The following is a 15528-nucleotide window of genomic DNA, read 5'->3' as shown; positions in this document are numbered from 1 at the left end:
TGTATGTGATGGAAGTGATAGACGTTTGCAAGTCATGAAGCTGTGGATACAGGGGAAATGAGAACAGGCACAGAATGAGATGCAGCTGTTGCCATGTAATGGGTGGGAAGACCCTTGAAGAGAAAGTGGGCCCAGAGATGTCTATTAAACAAGTGAAGATGCTTGTGGGCCACTGAAGGTTGGTGTTTATATGTGAGTATTCCAACAGGAGAAGCTTAGTTGCACTTGGTTTCCAGATTCTGTTTGAGCAATTTTGCTTCCCGAGTCCACTGCAACTCAGAGGTCTTCTACTTTCCATTGGTGTGTAGGTTGTGTGTTTTGGCCTTAAGGAGGGAGGGGGGCACACCAGGCCTCCAAGTATGACTCCATATCAAGTTCTTAATCTGGTGGGTTCATTCCCTCCACCTGGAGGGAGGTATGCAAGCTTGGTGATACTTACCAGGAAGGGATTCATCCATTCCCCATTCGCTTCTTTTACCTCCTTTCAGAAATGAGTTGCTACTACACTTGAAGACGTATAACTTGTACTATGAAGGTCAGAATTTGCAGCTACGGCACAGAGAGGTAAGAAAGAAATTCTCTTTCTGGACTTGGCAGGAAGGTAACGTCACACAGTGTGCTTAAAACAAAACAAAAAAGGTTACAATTATTCACCATCCAAAGTCTGTACCAAAACAGTTGGTTTCTTGGATCTTTGTACATTATACAAAATGAGAACATGTGCATAACTTTTTATTATATGTAACTGACTCTGCAACTTTTACTCTCTCTTTTTTATAATTGAGATGTTGTTTGCTCTTACTGGGCATGAAGAGCAAACATGACCTCTGCAAGATACTGGAGCCCAAACCTCCCAATTGCTGCAATCAGCTCACTCAGAGGGGGAAGCATACATGGCTCATGCTCACAAGCCCACAATTGAAGAAGACTGCAGATTTATACCCCACTCTAATCTCTGAATCAGAGACTCAGAGTGGCTTAAAGTCTCCCATATCTTCTCCCCGCACAACAGACACCCTGTGAGGTGGGTGGGGCTGAGAGGGCTCTCACAGCAGCTGCCCTTTCAAGGACAACTCCTGTGATAGCTAAGGCTAACCCAAGGCCATTCCAGCAGCTGTAAGTGGAGGAGTGGGGAATCAACACGGTACCCCCAGATAAGAATCTGCATACTTAGCCACTATGCCAAACTGGTGTTGCACCAAAAAAGAGACCAGTGTGCTTGTACTGGCTTCCCTCCCTATGTGCACTGATTGAATGTGCAGAGGTGCATGTAAAGGGCTGCTATGAAAATGGGAGCAGCTTTGCAGAATATCTTCATAACAGCCCCCTTTAGGATTATTCACATGCCTTTCTCTTTCTTTCTCCCCCCTCCAGGAAGAAGGGGAATTCATAGTGGAAGGCTTATTGAATATCTCCTGGGGTTTACGCCGGCCAATTCGCTTGCAGATGCAAGATGACAACCAGCGCATCCGCCCCCCACCATCCTCCTCCTCCTGGCACTCCGGCTGCAATCTGGGGGCGCATGGGTCAGTGCAGGGTGCATATGCATGGACTAATTTTTTGCACCCAGATGCCCTCAGAGGGACTGGCTGCATGTTATATGTGCCAGGAAGGCCCAACTGCCAGTTGTTAAAAAGAACGGCTTTGGAAAGGAGTTATTTTTTGCTGCAAACCCCTCTCTGTAGGATTCCAGCTGTGCATGCAACTGCAAGGCTGTGCTCACAGTTAGCATGCTATAACCATCTCTAGCCTCACAGACCTTGATTAATTCAGCTTCTGAAACTCTGTAATCTAAATGATCACAGGCTGCAGCATAAATAAGAGTACAAAAATAAATGCCATGGGGCCGACTCGGTCACTTCTGCTGTTGCCACCATCTGTTGCTACCGTCACATAGAGCCGTTCTGTGCACTGCACAGAGTTGAGGTGACGGAGTTCTGGATTGCACCTGGTCAGGGTGGAGAAGACTATTGAAATATTCAGTTCATTTGCAAACAACCCCTTTGTTGCATGTACAAAATGAACACATCAAGGAGAGAAGCTTAAATTAGCATTCTCCCTGATGAGGTGACATTACATGTTGGCAGGATGTTTTTTAAGCGTGGGAGAGGCTGACCTACCTCCTCCCACTTTCTCTTTCCCCATCATATGCAGAATGCTTCAGAGGGTAATGCTGATGCTAGTTTTGGTAGGCTTTCCTTTAGTCTTTCACTGTGTAAATCAGGAAGACTCATTTCCTTTTTCTCCATAGTTTTCAAAGGCTGGTAACTGCTTTAGATGCTACTGGAACAATGAGAAAACAGACGGGGAGATGGTTGTTTAAATGCTACTGGGGCTATTATGCTGAAAGCTTGGGGTATCAGTTGTTGGGATGTTATTTTAATATGCCCTATAATGACTTAGCGCTGACCTGGATAGTCCAGGCTAGTCCAGTCTTGTCAGATCTCAGAAGCTAAGGAGGGTTCGCCTTGGTGAGTATTTGGAGGAGAAACCCCCAAGGAATACCAGGCTGAATCCACAGAGACAGGCAATGGCAAACCTCTGAATGTCTCTTGCCCTGAAAACCCTATGGGGTTTCATAGGTCAGCTCAGGGCTTTTTTTTTTGTAGAAAAAGCCCAGCAAGAACTCATTTGCATGTTATGCCATACCCCTGACACCACCATTGTTTCACACAGGGTTTATTTTGTAGAAAAAGCCCAGCAGGAACTCATTTGCATATTAGGCCACATCCCTGATGCCAAGCCAGCTGCAACTGCATTCCTGTGTATTCCTGCTTTTTAAAAAGCCCTGGGTCAGCTACAACTTGATGGGAAAAATGACTTACTGTGGTTACACTTGAATAAGTATAAATCAGCATCTGACAAAGGGACAGACATAAGACCATCATGGCTATTTTTGTAGGGAGAAAAGCAGCTTGCATCATGCTGCTCATGCCTGGCCAGCAAGTTAGGTGACTGTGGTATAGTCTCCACTGACTGCTGGTTGAAAAGAGGGAAGCAGGGGTCTCCACAGAATCATTAATATTCTTTAAAAAAACTGGCTTCTTTGTGTGTTTCATGATCAGGTCTGTTATAAAACCAAGTACCTTGCCGGACATTCAAGTAACCGATGCTGAGCCTTCAGCGGATGGCGATGAAACTGACAGCACAGTTGGTAAGGTGGCAACAGATTTTGGAGGGTGGGAACCTGTGAGGTTTTGCCAAGTAACTTTCAGATAGACTTCTGCTTATGAAAGCATAGATGAAGCTTTATTGACATGCTACTAGATAAAAACCTTTCCATACGAAGACTTTGCCAGGAGTGAAACTGAAACTTATGACATTAAATGTATTCCCAAAACCGCAGGCTCTTTCCCACCTCAGGTTTTTGAAGACATAACTCTTCCCTGTTCACAGGGAACTTGTCTCATCTTATTCCCAGACTCTGAGTGGTACAGGCCAAGGGAGGGGAGACCCAGCCACTAACGCTCTCTCTCTATGAGACAGTATGACAGTATATGGTATGACAGCAATAGGAGAAAGCAAAAGAAAACATGACAGGAGACACTCCATTAATCCTGAGAGAACTTTGCTGGTGATCAGTAATTGGGGTCCTATCACATTTTCATTCCATTCCAAGAAACTCAGAGCAGTTTACATGGTTCTGCCCCCCTCTATTTTGTCCTCACAACAACCCTGTGAGGTAGATGAAAGAGAGAGTGTTGTAATTGGCTTGAATTCACCTTTAAAGTGAAAATGGGGCTCTCCAACCAAGAATTGTTTTTGCATTATTTCTCAAAGGTGCAGTTGTGTGTTAGAAATCTAATCATGGTTGCCACCTCTTGGTTGAAAAATACCTGAAAATTTCAGGGGTGGAGCCTGGGAGAGGGTGGGGTTTGGGGAGGGGAGGGGAGGGGAAGGACCTCAGCAGGGTACAGTGATCGAGTCCTCCCTCCAAAGGAGCCATTGTCTCTAGGGGACCTGGTCTCTGTTGTCTGGAGATCATTTATAATAGCAGGAGATTTCCAGACCCCACCTGGAGGTTGGCAGCTCTAAAAAGGCTAGAGAAATAAGAGCTTGACTTAATGTCTTACGCTCCCTTCTGATTTCTGCAATAAACAGGATGCTATATTTGAAAAGGGTCAAAACGGACACTAGGCCCTGGGATGATGATCATGTGTCGTTTCAGCCCCCATTGGCATCCTCAAAGGACTTCCTTTTCTTTCTGCTTGCCACAGAAAGGAATGGTTGCCAGCATACCAGAGGACATGAAACTACTTCATATCAAGACAGGTTCTGTAATTCAGTGTTGTCTACTCTTACTGGAAGGAGCTCTAGAGTTTGGGGCAGAGAGAGTCTTTGTTGAACACCTGCTTCCTGAGAGTCCCTTTACAAGAAACACCAGGGACTTCCTGCGTGTAAAGCAAGTGGAGCAGTTCCATCCCATTACTGGTCAAGGCATAGGCTTAAGGGGCAGTTCACACTCAAGGTTTTAGCAAGGCAGCAAATAAGATTGTGTGTAGGTGCTGTGACACACATCCTGTGGTTTTGGGACATCCTGCAATTCTTGTGCAGAGCAGATGCAGCCGAACAGATCTTACTTTCTTCCTTTCTGAGTTCATGTGACCAACATCCCCCCACCACACACACACAAGGGCTGCTTTCTGCTTCCCTTTCCCTTGGCGAGGCAGTCCTTGCCTCTTTCACAAGAGAATAACAGAAGTCATTGTTAAGGGAGGTTACCATGAGGAAATAAACATTTTCAAGATGGGCTGTCCTCTCCGTGAGCAGAGATCAGCCTTCCTGTTTAATACAACAGGAGGGGAGGGAGACTTCACAGGAATTTAAAGGCTTTGTGCAATCTGAGCTAAGCCCTGTTCATTATTTTATTTTTTGAAAAATAAGCAAGGCCCACACCTCTCAGGTCAAAGCCACAGCATCAGTGCTACTCAAAGAAGCAGAAAGGAAGTACAGCTGCACATCCCTTAGAGTAGCCAAAGTTTGAGGTGTTGGGTGTGAACTTTCACATTGCATAAGATTCAGAACCAAAGTGAGGAAGAGCACAATGTCATAATTATGTATTTTTGCACTGCGGGTGAGTGTGTATGTCCCTTCATCTCCCCCCCCCCAAAAAACTGGGCATGTTTAGCATAACTGTAGGTGTTTATGGGTCTTGTGACTGAAATTCCGAGTTCTTATTGTGCAGACTGCTCTGGCTTGAAATTTTCTGCTGTCCACTGTAGCATGGTTACAACACCCCCTTATTTGGAGCTGAACTTTTTACTGGATGTAGGCCGAGTCTCAGGTAGAGGTCTTTCACATCACCTACTACCCTTAACCTTGTTTTGACCCCGCGGCATTTACTATCTTCCGTATTGTGTGCCGTGTCACCATAACAGTTGGAGAAACTGACAATCCTGGTGTTTGTGGCTGGTGGGAAGAGAGAGACCCCCTCCTCCAAAACAGATCCATCAGAGTCTTTTCACTTAATGTGCCACATGCTGGATTCTGACTGTAAAATAAAAAGTTTTTTATAAGCCAGCTTGTTTGGGGTCTGAAATAGGAGCAGATGTGGGAGGACTGCCATACGGTGTGATATAACGTTGAAGCATGAGTTTAAGGAGCCCATTAAAAATGGATTAAGAGGGATTTTGTTATATTTTGGGTCTGAGCCAGGCGTCCTTGAGGAGTTCTGCAGGCATGGTTTGCCTTCCCCACCCTTAGTTAAAGGATTAAAGTACTCTGCAAAAGCCATTTTAAATCCAGTTGCCACCTTTTTAATCTGGGAAAATCATGGGCAGCCCGCTCGGTCAGGCAAGATGAGTGTCACATGGAGGCGCTTGTCATGGCCTCATCAGAACCTCTGATAGCATCATATCATTTGAGTGACTGTGCAGGGCATTGCAGAATAGGCCTACTAGATCGATTTTCATTTTCAGAGAGAGTTCAGCAGTCATTAGAGATACATGTGAAGATCCTTTGTCTTGTATGTGGGGTGTCAAATGCAGGGCTCTTCCAAAATAACCCACAAAGTTGAAATGTGTTGCTTGTTGGGAGACAACCCAAGATCAGCATGTTTAAGGGACTCTGTCTCCAAAACAACCTACAAAACTAAAGCTGAAATGTGTTGCTTGTTGTGAGATAACCTGAGAACGGTTCACTTAGGAGAACCTGTTTCCATGTTCAGAAGAATAATATAATATAATGGGCTGTGCCACTTCACACAGCCATTGGGCAAAGCCAGATTTGTAAGTTTTCCCCATGTAAAACCCCCCCGAAACCCTCCCTGTACATATTTTTTTAAATTAGCACTTCAAGAAGATAAGTTCTAGCTTAGCTAGTGCTTGGCATACTATACTGGTTTTAAGAACATAAGAACATAGGAGAAGCCATGTTGGATCAGGCCAATGGCCCATCCAGTCCAACACTCTGTGTCACACAGTGGCCAAAAAAACCAGGTGCCATCAGGAAGTCCATCAGTGTGGACACTAGAAGCCCTCACACTATTGCTCCTCCCAAGCACCAAGAATACAGAGCATCACTTACCCCAGAAAGAGAGTTCTAACAATTCTCTGTCACTTATGGACCTCTGCTCCATATGTTTATCCAGTCCCCTCTTGAAGCTGTCTATGCTTGTATCTGCCACCACTTCTTGTGGCAGTGAATTCCATCTGTTAATCACCTTTTGGGTGAAGATAGATAGATTTTATTTACAGCAAAAGCCAGCATCCTAAACAAAAGAAATATCTATATATATAAGAACTATCAGTAAAACATGATAGAAGTACTATGGCATTATTAAAAAATAATAAGAAATAAACGGAAATGCTCATTAAGACAAACATACTCAGGCATTTTAAGCTACTAATAATTTTCTTGTCCTAAAGGCAAGCCAACCAAATTTAGCTATTTCAAGAGCAACTGCAGGATATTTGCCCTCCAGAAGACCTTTAAATTGGTGTATATTTTTTGACTGCTGGTAGGGGGAATAATCATAGAAGGCAGGAGGGTTTCCCTATGCTTACTATACACCTTGCATTCATAAAAGACATGAATAAATGACTCTATGCCATCATTACAGCAAGGGCATATACGAGCTTTATAGGGGATTTTCCTGTATCTACCCTCTGTAACTGCAGAAGGGAGGGCATCCCACCTCATAAGGGAGAAAATTCTTCTGTATTCATGGTTTTCTAGGTAAAATAAATATGGCATGGGAGATAACCTATGAAATGGCTCTATAAAGGTGCACCATTTTTGTGACTTATTTACATCAGTTTGTCTGGCAGTATCTAATATCCTATGTGCCACCATCTCTCTTGCCTTATTGTATGCCAAGTTGCTAAGGTATTGACTTGAGAGCCCATAAAAGGGAAGTCTTTCCTCTATAGCTTTCAGCCGTGGGGGCTCCAATTATCATTCTAGTTGTCCTTTTCTGGACTTTTTCTAATGCCATAATATCTTTTTTGAGGTGCAGTGACCAGAATTGTACACAGTACTCCAAATGAGGCCGCACCATTGATTTGTACAGGGGCATTTATACAGGTGAATGATTGAAAAGAAAAGTGGGGTACAAATGAAGTGAATGAATAAATGTATTACTTTAGAGAGCAAGAGGCGGGAGGGCAGTGTTTAAAACCTGTCCATCAAAGGTGCGGTTTTTAATCACATCTTTTGTATCCAGATGCCAAAGACCTTAAGGCCGAGCAGGAAGATGCACCGCAGCTGATGCGCACACGAAGTGATGTTGGAGTGCGCCGCAGGGGGAACCTCCGCACCCCAAGTGAACAGCGTCGGCTCAAGCGCCACCGTTTCTCCATAAATGGACACTTCTACAATCATAAAGTAAGCTCAAATATCCCTTGTGGGACTCCTGTCACAGTCTGCCTCCTCAGCCCTCATCTCTGTGCCCCACCCTGAAGAGGTGAGGTGGAGGACAGCTGAACAGTGGTTTTTTTTCCTGGTTGGGAGCCTTTGGAATTCTCTCCATTCTAATGCTTAACTGTCCTGGCCTAAGCTTTTCACTGAAAGGTTTTTATCTTTTTAAAGTTTTTTTATGGTCTCCTTCTAGCCTGAGGACAGTTTTATGGGGTTTTTTTTAAAAAAATGCTGCTCAATGTTTGTTTTTATGCCCTTAGTTTGTTTTTAATAAGAGCTGAGTGGTCTGCATTGCTTTGCTTTGTGGCAGGATCCAGCGTGGGTGCAGATGGTCAGGGGACTCCCAAGGGCCATCTGCCAGCCAGTAGTTTTCAAAGGCAAGCTGGGGGAAAACACCGAATCCCCCCCTCCTCATATTTTAAAAAATGCATTTTGTACAACAAAATGCATGACTTACATTCCTGTAGATGGCACAGACCCACAGAACATTGATGGTGATATGTAAACCAGCAATCTCAGAGCCCCATAATAATGGTTTTCAAAATATACTATCCTTTCCAAGTTGAACAAAGTAAATATTCCTGTCTGCAGTTTCAGTTTTTTTTCTTTTCTGTCTTGTAAAACCCTGCTTTGGCATTCTGAATGGTCTGCACATCTGGCCGTGGTGACATGTTCCCATCAATACACTCACCCCCATCGTTCATTTCTTTGAGATCCAGCACTTCCCTCTTCTGATACCTGGGATGGTCTCTCTTCTTTTCCCCAGACATCAGTGTTCACGCCCGCTTATGGCTCCATCACGAACGTCCGAATAAACAGCACAATGACAACACCACAAGTTCTGAAATTGCTGCTTAACAAGTTTAAGGTAAGTTTTTGCAGTGAAGTACCTGTCTCCTTCTAGCTCTTAAGGGCACTGGCCCAATAAAGTTCGGTACCTGAGTGGGGAAAATCCCAGCGGTACCTTCCCTCTCCCTATTTAATCCATCAGGGAGTTAGGAATAGTACAGAAGAGAGGAACCAAGATGATTCACTGGCTGGAGCACTTTCCCTATGAGGAAAGTCTGAATAGTGTGGGACTTCTCAGTTTAGCAAATAAATGACTAAGAGGGTGACATGATAGAGATTCATAAAACTATGCACAGGAAAGATAAAGTGGATAGACAGAACTTTTTCTCCCTCTGCCAAAATACTAGCACTTGGGGATACCCAATGAAGTTTGTGGAGAAAAAGATTCAGGCCTGACAAAAGGAAATACTTTTTTACTCACCTTAGTTGATTTATCAGTGAGTAATTAAATTGTATGATTCTGCTGGTGTATTTAGTGATGGCCACTACAAGTGTAGATGGCTTTAAAGGGGGTCAGACAGATTAATGGAGGAGAGGTCAATCGATGGCTACTAACTGGTGACTGAAGGAACTTGTATATACAGATGCAGCAAACCTTTGCTGGAAGGCAACCTTAGTAGGAGGTTTTGGCATCTGTGCTCTGTTTGTTGCCCTTCCAGGGCAGCTCTTTGACTGCTGTGTGAGACAGGATGCTGGACTGTGTCTGATCCAGCAGAGCTCTTTTGATAAGCTCTCTTATGCAAGACTTGTAGAAATGAACAGAATTGTGCAAGACACAGAAACCTTTGTGCTGGATTCTGTTGCATCAGTTGTACCTCTTTGGCTTGTCTGCTGTTGTCCTCAGTACCCCTGGAAATCTGCAGCCTGTTGTGGCAAGTCTTCCCTTCCTTGTCTCATAGCCTGGCTACTTTGGGTGACCTGTAGAGCAAAAGATCCCCAAGTCAGATCCAGATGGAATAGAACCGATGTACCACATTTCATTGTCTGACAAAGTGCATGCACATGAATGTTCACATTCTGAAAAAAAACTTCGTTGGTCTTAAAGGTGCCACTGGACTCCAACTTTGATCCTCAGATCTGTCCACAGAGAATGTGTGAGCTACTTTAAGCCCCACTGATAAGGAGAAAAGTGGGATTCTATATTCTAAAGTATTCTATATAAGGAAATATCAAATGCATTAGAAGAAACTGCTGGACTTCAGTATGTTTTCATTGGGAAGTTCTTTTGCGGGACAGTCTAGGCAAATAAAGTGTGTAAATTGAAAGTTCTCTTATATTCTTTACATTTTCAGATTGAAAACTCTGCAGAGGAATTTGCCCTGTACATCGTCCACACTAGCGGAGGTGAGCAGCCCACAAGGGTGTGCTGGCTTAAACAGGGACTTTAGAATGAGAAGTGGAGTAGCACAGCAAGGGAGAGTTCCTGGTTCAGTTCTCACCCCTGCCATGAACTCACTAGGTGGTCTTAGGTCAGAACGAGATGTTTACAAGCCACGCAGGGCTGCTTCCCAAAGCAGCTTTCCATCATATGAACACAGGAAGCTACTTTGTACTGAATCAGACCCTTGGTCCATCAAAGTTAGTATTGTCTACTCTGACTGGAAGCAGCTCTCTCAGGGTCTCCGTTAGAGGCCTTTCACATCACCTACTACCTCATCCCTTTAACTGGATGTGTCAGGGATTGAACCTGGGACCTTCGGTAAACCAAGCAGATGCTCTACCACTGAGCCACAGCATCATCCACTGATAAAATATGCCATGAGGTCACTGGACTCCAACTTTCCCTCACATCCCCCTATGCAGCAGGCCAATGAAAGTGAGCAGGGAAGCTCGGAGAACGATGATGTCATGTTGCCCATTTTCTACAAGGCTAGATCTATGTCTGCACTACAGTGAGGGAACAAATTCCTGAAGTGCCAGGGTAGATTCTGGACCATTCTGGATTGCAAGTTGGGAAATGCAGTGTTTGAATGCTCTCTCATGGAAAAGTTTCCCTGCAAGCAGAAGAACTAGCATAGCAGAAATAAGGATTTTTTCAAGTTCAGTCTTCTGCTTGTAGTGCTAATTCTCAATTTGGAAGGAGCTTTTATTGTTGTTTAAAATAGGCAGGAGAGGAGGAAAGGCAATATGGCATAGCCCAATCTCCTCAGATCTCAGAAGCTAAACAAGGTTGGTATTTGGAAGAGAGACCACAAAGGACGACTCTGCAGAGGCAGGCCATGGCAAATCACCTCTGCTTCTCACTTGCCTTGAAAACCCTGTGCTGGGGTCACCATCAGTCAGTTACAATGTGATGGAACTTACATACGTAAGAGCCATTCCCAAATGTGACTCTTTTTCACTTGTGCCTCAGCTGAGTTTTACAGTCTGTTCTCTGTAGACCAAGTCCTGTGAGCTAGAGGGCAAGAGATGTGGGCTTCCTCTTTATGGCAGGAACCACACACCCTCCTCTCACCTGTCTTGTGGAGGGGTGGGGTGCTGCACTTGGGACAGATAGGCCTTAGCTGGGTACTCTTGTGTGCCAGTTGTCCTTTCATCTAAGGTGACAGTTAGTACACACTGCTGTAGCCCAGAGGTACTTAAGAGAGTGAACAAGACAAATCTGAAACACCAGATCTCTCCGGACTGGTCTACAGGGAGGCTTCTTTAGGGGTGGGCAGGCTATTTAACTTGGAAATTTCCTGAGGCCACAGGTGGCCAAGAGCAAGCATAACCAACCACTAGCAACTCAGCCAGAGCCTCAGGGAGCTGTGTGGCCCAGACCATTCACTGGCAATGCTAACTGCTGTCAGTTCACCAGTTGTCTTGTCCCACACTGGTGCCAGTTTTCAGGGTGTGCTAGTATCCATTGTTTGCAATGCTGAGCCAAGTGGGCTCTGCAGTATTGCCTTGTAGCATCCTGGGACCTCTCAACTTTCATTTCCCAGCCCACACCAGGGTCTCTTCCTAATAGATTTCCCAGAACTGCAGTCTGTATGACAGAAGATTCACATTTCAAATGCCAAGAAAACATGAGCAGGCAAAACATTTGCAATAATTAACAAAGTTAAGAGATGTCAGGACTGAGCAAGGTTCATGTCTCTTCTCTGTGAGTGGCCTTGGGCAAGTCAATTTTTTACAGAGCCTACTGTAAGCTTTTTGAGGCTTGGCTACATCAGGGGGTGTGGCCTAATATGCAAGGGGATTCCTGCTACAAAAAAAATCCCTGGTTGCATGTCTTCAGTGTGATTCTCTCCTGTCTCTTAGCAGTGGCTTGTGATGCATCCCGACTCCTCCATGTCCTAAGTGCTTTGCCGTGTGGCATTTTGTGGTGCGGAAGCAGCTGCTATTCAGAGAGCACATATGCAAAGCCCATTTTGACTCTTTGGATCCTGGTTCTATGGATCCTGGATGCAGTTGAGAAATCTCAATATACGTAATGCAAAATTTGATGCAGTACCTTTCCCCATGCTTCATTAAACCAAATTGCCTGCACCATGTCCTGGTTTCCTGGAATGTTCTTGCCGCACTCAGCTTCTCCCACTCTTAAATCAGTTGCTTCTTGGAGACCTTTTTATAGATCAAACATGTGTAGATACCTGATAATTGAGTCAGATCATTCATCCTGGTAATGTCCACTCTGACTGGCAATGATTTTCCAGAGCCTTGGGTAGAGGTCCTTCACATCACCTGATTCAATTAACTGGAGATGCTGCAGGCTGAACCTGAGACCTTCTATAAACAACAAAACAGATGTTCTTCCACTGATCTGTGGCCTGTTCCCAATGGCTAAATGTGGAAGTACAGGGTGGAGTCAGGAGTGCTGCCTTGGGGTCCTCAATGACTTGGTTCCCTCAACCCCTTGTTGTACACAGAAAAACAGAAGCTGAAGGCCACTGATTACCCTCTGATTGCACGGATTCTGCAGGGGCCATGTGAACAGATCTCTAAGGTTTTTTTGATGGAGAAAGACCAAGTTGAAGAAGTCACCTATGACGTGAGTTGCTTTGCAAATATTTTACTTTCAGGGGTTTGTGCTGATTCGCCCTTGCAAGCCATCTGCAAGCCTCTCCTTTAACGTTTGTGCTTCAGAATCCAAAGAGCTGTCATTGCTTTGCAGAGTTCATGTCTCCCCAGTTCATGCACAGTCAGCCTTTGCGTATGTTTGGTCAGCATCAACCAAAGACGAATTTCCCTTTTTGTGTTCTGTGCCAGGGGCACTGGCAAGGAAAATACCCCTCTGCTTCCATCTAGTGGTTAGATTAAAGCCACTCTGTTCTACATTGATATTTCATAAGCATATACCCATAATGAAGGGGTGCTAGGATTAGATTTCACACATATAGAGAAAAGTAGGTAGAAATGTTTAAATGAAAACAGGACTTTTAAAACTGTGCTTAGCCAGGGTATCATTTTATGCAAAAGCTGATGCCTGGCAAAACCTGTGTGTGTTTCTGCATGTTATTTGCTATCATGTCGCTTCTGACTTAAGCTAACCCTGTGAATAAATGACCTCCATAATGTCCTGTCACTGACAGCTTTGTTCAGTTCTTGCAAATTGAAGGCTTCAGCTTCCTTTGCTTAGCAATCCACCTCATGTTGGGTCTTCCTCTTTTCCTACTGCCTTCAACATTTCCTAACATTGTTTTTTCCAGTGATTCTTGTGACCAAAGTAAGATAGTCCCTGTTGAGTCATCTTAGTTTATGGGAGGAATTCAGGATTGATTTGATGCAGAATCCACTTGTCTTTTTAGAGGTCCATAGTATCCGAACTTTCTTCCAACACCACATTTCAAATGAATCCATTTTCTTCCTGCCAGTTTTCTTCATTGTCCAGCTTTTGCAGCCATACTGTAATTTGAATTATCTTGGTCTCCAGTATCATGTAGTAGGACAGGAGCTGGTCTGATTTTTTGATGTTTGAGGAGAGGTCACTAATGGACTTCCTAAACTGTGCTGTAGCTGCAGGCTTTCCCTTGTTCTTTGTTTTATTTTTAAATCTCGGGATCCCCAGAAATACATTTTTTTTTCAGTTTAGAGGCAAAAGGAGGGGAAATGGCATAGGAGAGGGCCATATATTTTAATGTTTTAATCACTGATTGGTTTTAATGTGTTCTTAATGTTTTATTATTGTATTGTTCATTTTAAATGTTGTAAGCCGCCCTGAGCCTGCTCTGGCGGGGGAGGGCGGGGTATAAATAAAATTTTACATTACATTACATTACATATATAAAAAACTCTAAATGTAGAGAGAAGGGATTTTTTTTTCTCCAGCTCTCTTAATCCTAGAATTCTGGTGTCATAGAACAAAGTTAGTCCAGGTTATTGCAATTTTGTCAGATTTTGGAACCTATGCAGGGTCAGCCCTGGTTAGCATTTGGATGGGAAACCTCTATGGTATACCGGGGTTGTGATGCGGCGGAAGGCAAGGGCAAACCACCTCTGAACCTCTCTTGCCTAGAAAACCCTATGGGGTTGCTGTAAGTCAGTTGTGACTTGATGGCACTGTCCACCACCAGAACAAAGCTGACTAGTAACAAGATCAGGACCGGCAAAAGAATCTTTTAATATGCAGAATGTGTTCCCATATGTATGGCTAGCTGTTGCTAGGAGAGTGACAAAAGTCAGCTTGTTTTAACTTTTTTTTTTTAACTTTTGGCTTTTATGTATGGGAACTGTTTTCAGCCTTTTTGAAAAAGTGGTATATAAGTAAATTAGTAGGGGGGGGGGAGTTTGATCTGAGCCAGCAAGGCAACTCTTGCATTATCTAAGGCAGGGGTGTCAAATGTGTGGCCCGAGGGCTGAATCATGCCCCCAGAGGGTTCCTATCAGACCTGCAAGCTACTCACTGTCATCTACTTTCTTCTGTCTCTCTTGCTTCCTTCTGCATCACAGCTTCCTTTGCCAGGCTTGCTGAATTGCACAGGAGCTACAGAGCAAAGCCTCTATTTTCTTTATTGCCTTGCCAGCACATGAAGCAACTTATGTACAAAAGCTCACAATGCCCAGCCATTTCATGTTTTCCCCTTAGTCTTAGGCTCAAAGCACTGACCATGAGATTTATGTAATAATGTAAATAAATCAAAAGTTGGTTTGCAACTTAGACAGACACTTCTACAATGCCTGAACATACTCAAAATTGCTACAGCACAGACATCATCTCCAGATTTTGATGCAATAATTAAGAGCAAGAGGTTTCAGTTATCAGAAACTGTTAAATAAAATAGTGCAAGAATTTTCATTTTTAAAGCATATTTTATTATTAGTTTTTTAAAATCTTTAATTTTGTTTGTCTGTGTCCTTTATGAAGTTTATATCTCTGCTGCCTGGCATTACATTTTGTGACACACATGGCCGGGCCCAACAAGATCTCATTTATGTCAAAGCCGGCCCTCATAACAAATGAGTTTGACGGCCCTGATCTAAGGCATTATGGGCTAGACTTTCCTTATAAGCAGAGCCATTCTGCTTAGAATGGAAGACCATTTTTATTCATTTGTGGATATCCTTGACATTTTCCCTTGTGGCATTCTTAAGGGCAGGTGCCATTCTTTTGTTGATTCCAGTTGCATGCAATGAAATGCAGTCAGATCACTCAATAGCATCATGTGAAATCATTGCAATAATGCCTCTTACTACCAGCACCACCCTAAGCAGAGTTATGCCTTTCTATGTCCATGGATTGGGTATAACTCTGCTTAAGTCTCTTGCAAAGTCTATGCTGAAGCATTTCACCGTGGAAGTACTGCCTTGTGATGTGATTGAGCCTCCAGCTTGTATTCCGCCAGCCTCTTATCAGGACCTGGTTGAGGTTATGCAGGGGGTGCCCAAATTTAAACTAGG

At 43.9% G+C, this 15528-nt stretch overlaps 1 protein-coding gene across 1 annotated transcript in view; it reads left to right on the top strand.

Annotated features, from left to right (window-relative positions):
• The window catches only part of RASSF2 (Ras association domain family member 2), a 40633-nt gene that overhangs the window by 17637 nt on the left and 7468 nt on the right, over positions 1-15528 (top strand). Inside the window, exons 3-9 of the mRNA XM_060251787.1 lie at positions 489-564; positions 1375-1526; positions 3066-3154; positions 7664-7824; positions 8624-8725; positions 9999-10050; positions 12561-12682. Of these exons, the coding sequence (XP_060107770.1) occupies positions 489-564; positions 1375-1526; positions 3066-3154; positions 7664-7824; positions 8624-8725; positions 9999-10050; positions 12561-12682 (754 nt within the window). The remainder of the gene's footprint in view (positions 1-488; positions 565-1374; positions 1527-3065; positions 3155-7663; positions 7825-8623; positions 8726-9998; positions 10051-12560; positions 12683-15528) is intronic.

This window comes from Heteronotia binoei, chromosome 12, assembly GCF_032191835.1.
Source record: "Heteronotia binoei isolate CCM8104 ecotype False Entrance Well chromosome 12, APGP_CSIRO_Hbin_v1, whole genome shotgun sequence".
Lineage (NCBI taxonomy): Eukaryota > Metazoa > Chordata > Lepidosauria > Squamata > Gekkonidae > Heteronotia > Heteronotia binoei.
The sequence above is the reverse complement of the archived record's forward strand: the minus strand, read 5'-3'. Positions and strand labels throughout refer to the sequence as shown.